This window comes from Astatotilapia calliptera, chromosome 13 (genome assembly GCF_964374335.1).
Source record: "Astatotilapia calliptera chromosome 13, fAstCal68.1, whole genome shotgun sequence".
NCBI classification, from domain to species: Eukaryota; Metazoa; Chordata; class Actinopteri; order Cichliformes; family Cichlidae; genus Astatotilapia; species Astatotilapia calliptera.
Window position 1 is genome coordinate 28,136,121 of NC_137434.1, and position 8,176 is coordinate 28,144,296.

An 8,176-nucleotide genomic window follows, 5' to 3' on the forward strand; every position below is an offset into this window, starting at 1 on the left:
AAATTATAAGAAAATCATACAGATTGGATTGAGACTACAATGACTAGGCAGCGCAAAAGACTAGAAAACATGACACATTAATCTGCACTGATAGCAGTGGATGGACGATATACGTGAAAGGGTTGCCAGTTAAACCTGAAGCATATTAATAATCTACACTAGATGTCACACCTAGAAAATGAAGACTACAAAATAGGACACGCATATCTCAGCCTCAGCTTCTCTATGACAGATAATGAATATAAACCACAATGTGATGTAGGTCTCCAGATATGACCTTCTGACAGCATGACGCAGAACAAGATAGCGCACCACTTGGAGGTTTCATCAAGTCACTTGTTCATTTTTTCTAGTAATGTCACACATTGAAGTTGTGTTTCTGCCCCTATAATTAAAGTCAGCATTTCAAAAGTAAAATCTGAAAGGATGTGCATAGCATATTCAATACTAGTATTGTGAGTATTTTAGGAGGTGGGAGCTTGAATCTGGAAAAGGGTGGACCTGCTGAGAGAGTTTTCATGGTCCTGGTTCTTATTTAACTCTTGTTTGTTGATGTATTTCCTTCATTTTCTTATCTCTGACTTTCTCCGTTTTGTCTGTTTGTCTTGTTATCTGCTTTTTTGTTTAGTGTGTTCGTGATTCTCTTAATCGCCCTCAACAGTTTCCCTTGTGTTTGTTTCTTCTTTTTGCATTTGGATCCTGTCTACAGCATAATGCTGTTGGCATGAGTCACATTTCAAAAGCAACCTTCCCATGAGTGCTGAAATATTTGTATTTATAATGCATATGGGAAACTATAAATATGAATGTCAGTTTCATTTCACAGTTTTCATGTTTACATTTTTGTCTTAGTACAAAATCTCACCATCAACCTACGATAAGCGATATCTTCATTCATTTTATTATGGGCTTTCTTTCATAATTTGAAAAGCCTTATATTTAGTATTTACGCTACACTCTAATGCACTTGAACTTGAGTGAATAAATAATGTTACAAGATGAAAATCTGGCCTGATCTTATGTAAAGGTTCATCGTGAGCTTGATAAATGAAGTGCACAAGGTTCGTAAAACAGGGTGGTTCTCACTGCCTTGTGATTAGATGGAGGTGGAGATGACTATTGATTTTACTGAGCACATGTGACATCAGTGTTTAGATCAGCCTTTCATTGATCCCATGTGGGATGAATAATTTCCAATAAATCTGACAGTGAAACAGTTGTTCATCTTTCTCATTCATTTTTGATTTTAGATGTGCATGTGTAATCTATCTAACGATGTTAGAAGGTTTGGCAATAAATAAGACACTTGAGTTTTACAAGCCCATGAGACCAACTAAGCTTTTAAAAACATTTAACCCGGAGATGCTGTGTTTAACACTGATAATGACGTGCACAGTATATTTTATGGTTTCCTTAAAGAACCGTGAACTTTCACTCTCTTTGAGAAGTCAATACTTGATGAACAGCAAGTGAAACGCATCTGTTGTGTTCCGATTTTCAGTTTAAATCTCATCAGCTGTTGTTTTAACAATTTACTCCTCAGTGCTTTTTCCCACCTACCAGTCATCAGCCTGGTCTGGATCTCGTTTCACTTCGGCAGCTTCTCTACTAATGAGCTACTGCTGTGATTGTCAGCCATAGGAGAGGCTGAAAGTTACTGGAAGTTTGAGCTGAGTGGTCAATTTCAGGCGGGTCGACACTGACACTGCAAGAAAATCTGAGATGTTTACCCGAGAACTTTCTTTTTTCTTCTTTTTAATGTCAGAAACTCTTACAGTTTTATGATGAGTCAGCTTTTCACTGACGTACTAAAATCAGCAAAATTGCCTGAATTTTAACACTGAAGTTTTAACAGATGGTTATTTTCTGTGACGGAATTATTTTTCCTTTTTACAGTTAATTAATGATTTAATGTTTGAATATCAAAAAACTCAGTTATTTCATATATTTCTTTGCCTGTTTGTGTGGTGCAGTTATAATCATTGAGTCAACTTAAACTGCTGTAACTTTTTTTGCTGTTATGTCGTTGATCACCTAGGCCAGGGGTGGCCAACCAGTCAGAGACCAAGAGCCACTTTTTTTTTTACTGTGTTACCGCAAAGAGCCACATCATACGCATGGGCACACATGAACATCACCCATCCTTTCCTCTCTCTCTCTCTCTCTCTCACACACACACACACACACACACACACACACACACACACACACACACACCTCTGCTCAGCCAGATTTATTGTAAATGTCACACACCAACATGATAATGACAGAAATGGACTCCTACAGTACTAAAACCACAGGCCAGTCATTTTCAACAATGAACATTGTGTGCACTGTCTCACACACACAAACTCTCAGTTCAACCAAGTCCACAAACAAAAATATAATAATCTACAATAGCATTTACTTTTATAATGCATGTTGTTTAGTGGGACTTCTGGCATTCCTTGCCTTGAACAATCCTCTTTAAATCTGGCTTGTATTCCGTTGTTGTCACTCGAAGCAATTCTTTCACATGTGTGTCAGTCAGAACAGATCGATGCTTTGATTTCACATGTTTTAGGGTAGAAAACACAGACTCGCAGACGTATGTTGACCCAAACATTGACAGTATCTTAAGCGCAGCCCGTTTGACATTGGGGTATTTTTCCATTGGCACACTTTTCCAGAACTCAATGGTCCCTTCCCTTAAAGCAGGTTTCAATTGGTCCTCCTCACAAAGATCGATCATCTCCAACTCAGCCGCAGCTCCATCTGTGACTAGCGGGACTTTCAAACAGCCGGTCTCTGCATTAAATGGGTCGACGAGGAACGTAATCTGTGGCCTTTTCAATTGTAGATCATGGAACCGGGTCACGAAGCTTTCGTGCAAGTTTTCAATCAGCGTTGCATATCTGGCTCTTTGCTTACTCAGGGCAGCACTGGCGACTTGCCCGCTGGCTTTTAGCAGAGTGGGAAAATGCGTTAAATCTCCCTTTTGAATATGTGTCTTGAACAGCTTCAGTTTGTTGACAAACGCAAACACACTTTGCACTAGGTCAGGGAGCATTTTTAACTTACCCTGCAGGGTCAGGTTCAGTCTGTCCAAGTGACACAGCATGTCGACCAAAAAGGCCAGATCCATAATCCACTTGAGGTCCGAGAGCTCGGGATAGTCCTTGTCCTTCTTTTCCATAAACAGTTTCACGGCATCCAAAAGCTCAAAGAAGCGAGAGAGTACCCGGCCTTTTGACAGCCACCTCACAGTGCAGTGCAGCGGCAGGTCACCTGGAAGCCCTTGGTCCAGCTCAGCGATGAGATTCTTGAATTGCCTGTGGTTAAGCGCATGTGTGCGGATATAGTTGCCAATTTCCATCACAGGCTTCATGACGTTATCTAAATTCAATGATTTAGACACGAGTTGCTCCATGTGGATGATGCAGTGGAAATTCCAAAAGTCAGGAATAGTTTGGTCAGCTTTGCACAGCCCCACAAGCCCGTTCACAGATCCCATCATGGCTGGTGCTCCATCCGTGGCTATTGCAGTTAATTTCGTTATGGGCAGATTTGCTTTTTCAAATGCAGCCATCATGGTTTCTTTCACATCTATGCCACGGGTTCTGTCTTTTAATGGCACAATATCCAGGAGTTCTTCTTTGATCACACAATCGTTTGAAACAGACCGTGCAAATATTGCCAACTGAGGCTTGTCTTGTATATCACAACTCTCATCCAATGCGACACTAAAATACTCACATGCTTGAAGGTCAGAGTGCAACTGTGATTCAATAGCCGTGTTAATGTCCGATATTCTGTGTTCAACAGTGTGGCGGGACAGTTGGACGTCTGATACCATGCGTTTTAATTTGTCGTTTTCAGGAGACAAGATTTCAACAACATCACTGAGGCATTTTTTAACGAACTCCCCTTCATTGTATGGCTTTTTAGCCCGTGCAATGTTCCAAGCCAGCTGATAGGATGCGAGCGTTATGGTCTCTGACCGCTTCGTAAATTTTTGGAAAAACTGTATCTGCTTTTCTGCCTGACTTTTCAAAGTGGCCAACTCGTACTTGCGAAGTTCAGTCCCTTTTGGAAATTCCTGGTCGATGTTAGCATGGAGTGAGCTGAAGTGGCGCTGAAGATTTGAAGCTTTGAAATGCGCTAATGACGTCTGACATATAAGGCAGAATGGCTTACCATTGCGTTCCACAAAAAAATATAAACTCTCCCACTCTGTTAAAAATGTCCTGTGTTCCTCTTCATATTTTCTTTTTGCTGTGCATTTTTTTCCTGCCATTTTAAGGGCGAACTTGCTCCTACTGGGAAACCTTGCGGTATTTTCATCTCACACACATGCGCATTTCATGAAAATACCGTATTGAACTCAAGCGAAGCGAACGCGCACATTTTAAAACAACAACATAAAAAAAATCAAAACACAAACATAAACTTTGATATGAACGTAAGAGCCGCATGAAACCAGGCAAAGAGCCGCATGCGGCTCGAGAGCCGCGGGTTGGCCACCCCTGACCTAGGCAAAGGTGGCATTTTGAACTTTGCCTTTTTTATGACAAAGATATTTCACCTATTTCATTCTCTCTTCTGCTCAACTGAAATAAATGTGTAACAAATGACAAATTTATTTCAGTTGAATTGCTTTGTGTACAGTCATAACACTTTCTATTGCTGCTGTCATACCTCCTCTGGAAGAGTGTGACTGTATATAATTAAACACTTTTCAGATGCATAATTTGAATATTTAATCCAAAAACCCATCTTACTTACATATTATTTTCTTGACCAAACAGCAAATTGGCAGTGTTCAGGTCAGAAGTGCAATCTTACAGTTTTAGACAGAAAACCTACTGGGCACTCAAATTCAGCATTGGGTCAACAGTGAAACAGTGAAACAGTGGTAAAAACAGTGCAAGAACAGAACAGATGCAGAACAAATACTGCATGTGTATTTTACCTATATGAAACTGCTGACCATGCTTGAAATGTCACTGAAATGCGTAGCATTTTGCACCCTGCATACCTCCCAATTAGTTTGCAGATTTTGGCTAACCTCAGCAGTGCTAGCAGCCTTGGCTTCGTACATGCTAACAGCCACACTCTGGTTGAGAACTTGATGACATATTTAGTTCAGTTGCGTGATTATACTCCACTGTATTCTGACAAAGCCAAAACTTGATGTTTTTAATCAGAATCAGAATCCTTTATTTATCCCCAAGGAACAATTAAGATACAACAGAGCAGCATGACGTAGAAGATAATGACAGGGTATAAACAGGCAATAAGAGTGAAATAATAAATACACAGAATATACAGTATATACACAGTTTTAAAATTACACAGTTTTAAAATTAAAGTGACTGAAGTACTGCAGAGTAGTGCTGGTTAGCATGGTTGTTATCAGTTCACAGTTCACATACTGTCAGTGCTTCATCGATTAGTGGCCAGTGGTGTGGTAACATATTTCAACTGCTAACTGCTATTGTAAATGAATAACAAATAATAAACATACATATGTCTGGTAATCATTAGAAATGGCCGCAGTGTTTTAATGTCTAATCGATTTGTATAGTTATTAACACCTTCAGTCATCTGAGAGAGAACATTTCGTAGAAATGAACTAACTGTCTTTTGGTCTCATGTACCGCCTTACGGCTCAGATTTGGCTCAGCTCAGCATTATCCTCTTCCCCACAATGAAATTCAAGTTGAAGGATCTTTGATGTGACTTAGAAGAAAAGATCCAGTGATGCACTGGCAAAACTGACAGCTGTACTGAAAGTGGTCCAGTGCTCCTTGAGGAGGAAACCTTGAAGGGGAAATTGGGTAACAAGATTAGCAATCCAAGTAGTGACAAGTACACCTCCCTCTCCTGGGGTACTGCCTATATCTATTTTGAGGGACATTGAGGCATTCCCAAGCTAACTTAGAGACAAAATCTCTCCAACACGAGTCCTCCAGCCAGTAGGACACCGCAGTTCCAAAAAACATCTTAGTTAAATGGCTCCTTTCAAAGAGTAGCAGAATCCGCTATACTCTGAGCTCCACCCGACTAACTAAACTCATCACCCTGTCTATAGGGAAGATTCCTATCCCCTTACATTAATCAATTTCCACTGATTGTTTTGATCACAGAACTTTTGTTACTGCAGAATTACAAATTCTCAAAATCCCCGAATTTCAAAAAGCTGGAATGAACCCATATATGTTTGCATTTTTTACTCAGCCAGTGCTTATCAAAACAGTCAAACCAATAATCAAAAATAATTAAAAAAGAAAGAAAGTGTACTTTATTGGTCCCCGTGGGGAAAATCCCTCTCTGCATTTAACCCATTCACTCAGTGAAGCAGTGGGCAGCCACTGGGCGCCCAGGGAGCAGTGTGTAGGGACGGTACCTTGCTCAGGGGTACCTCAGGGTAGCTGTTCAGGGGAATCGAACCCCTGACCTTCCAATCATGGGGCCACCACTCTACCTACTGAGCTATCCCTGCCCTAATTATTGCACTGTTGCATTGTTTGTTATATTTAAATAAATTATGAGCATTCTTCTTTCACCACTACAAGTACAGTATTGATGTATCTTTTGTTCCAGTCATGCTGGAGGGACCCAGATGCTTTCAGTCCGTGTGATCCTGACTGTGTCCTTCCTGTCAAAGCTGAAATAAAACCCACACTCTAATTTTTTTTCCCCCATCCCACAGGCCCACTTAGCATTCTGGTTTTAGTTGCTTGGCTCTATCTTGATTCACAGTAGGCATATCTTGGTGGACAGACACACATAAAACACACACACGCACAAAGGCAGGAATGAAAGGCATCTCAGTGGAAGTGTGATGGAATCAATGCTGTTGATTTGTCATTTGGTTGGTACACTGCAGGCGGCTGCCAAACAGCCACTGATACGGTTGCCATGGAAAGAGGACTGGTTTGGTGCATGCGAGGCAGAAATCTGATTTGCTGCCATTCTGGGTCTGGTTCATTTTTCTGTTAGATATTCACTCTGCAAATTTGAGCACATGCAAAGAACGGATAACGCCTGCTATCATTCACTTTCTCCACTTCACAGCATAACAAACTTATCATTTTCTGTGGTTTTACAGTGTAGCTGACAGGAAGAGATGGTAAGATATGTGCTCCAGCTCAAGTTTTGATAAGTGAAAAAATCAAAGCTCATTCACTGTCAGTCCATCAGCGTTAGGCTGTATTTACCTTTGAGATATCTATATTTTAGTGTATGCCGACCTTCATATCACTAAAGAAGCCAAAGTTAGAAAAAAAAAAGTCTCATCTTTCCTTGACTTGCCTTTTCTGCTTTATTTACTTTTCATTTTTCAGAATAGTTTTTGACAGGCTTCCAAAGTGAACTTGTTGCTTTTAGCTTTCAGCTTTTGCAGCAGGACATTTTGTTTTTCTTGTCAAGAAAAGTGAGATTTGTGTGAGTCGTGTAGCTTAAAACAAAACTTGTCAAGTGGCAGCATTATACTCCGTACTATGCTGGCAACTACCACTGCAGGAATCTACACCCCAGTCCGTTTCTTTGGAGGAATTTTGTTTTCCCACCCAAATGATGTTGTGAAAAATGACAAGTTAAAATTTGACAGTTTCCATGACATCATGCTCATGCTGGCAACTTGTATTTTTCTGTGTAGATGAAAAGCATGCATCCATAGAAATGACATCTGATTTAAACTGCTAATGACACGTGCAGATTGCAGTTAGTCAGCCATGACTGCAGTGAAACATAACTGACTGTATGAATCAGTCTCCTCTGCCACACTCCTTACAGCTGTATACAGTATGCAGCAATGGTGTCAACTGCATATAGATAATATGTTTGTTTTCCACATCATATGCATATAAATAGCAGCAATATGCAAAGCTCAAAAGGCTCAAAACAGTTTAAGGGTTTCCAAAGCATAAATGTTAAACAGTGTTTAGCTTCATCTCATCTAGTATGAGGATTTTTTTAATGAGAATCTGCTAACATATAAAATGTGTTTAAATCCATTTATTCATTGTATAAGATCAAGTAATCATTATTATCATCACTGTTTAATGAACATTTATTTACAGATGCATTACAGAACATATTCCAATGACCCTCAATAACAAAAATGATCGAATAAAAAGTTTGTATGAACCACAGTGTACACGTGAAATACACGTACTGTATATGTAACGTC

General features: G+C 39.9%; 1 protein-coding gene across 1 annotated transcript; it reads right to left on the reverse strand.

Annotated features, from left to right (window-relative positions):
* Positions 1 to 2,425: 2,425 nt before the first annotated feature.
* Positions 2,426 to 5,080, reverse strand: LOC145419646 (general transcription factor II-I repeat domain-containing protein 2-like). The gene is made up of 2 exons (XM_080287875.1): positions 5,048 to 5,080; positions 2,426 to 4,150 (listed from the first exon to the last, which is right to left on the reverse strand). The coding sequence occupies exons 1-2, from the start codon at positions 5,078 to 5,080 to the stop codon at positions 2,426 to 2,428; spliced, it is 1,758 nt and encodes a 585-aa protein (XP_080144001.1).
* Between the last annotated feature and the right edge of the window lie 3,096 nt (positions 5,081 to 8,176).

Coding starts and splice junctions, on each gene's coding strand:
- LOC145419646 (XM_080287875.1), bottom strand. CDS start 5,080: ATGTACGAAGCCAAGGCTGCTAGCACTGCTGAG. Junction 4,151..5,047: donor AGGCTGCTAGCACTGCTGAG/GTTAGCCAAAAT, acceptor CTTATATGTCAG/ACGTCATTAGCGCATTTCAA.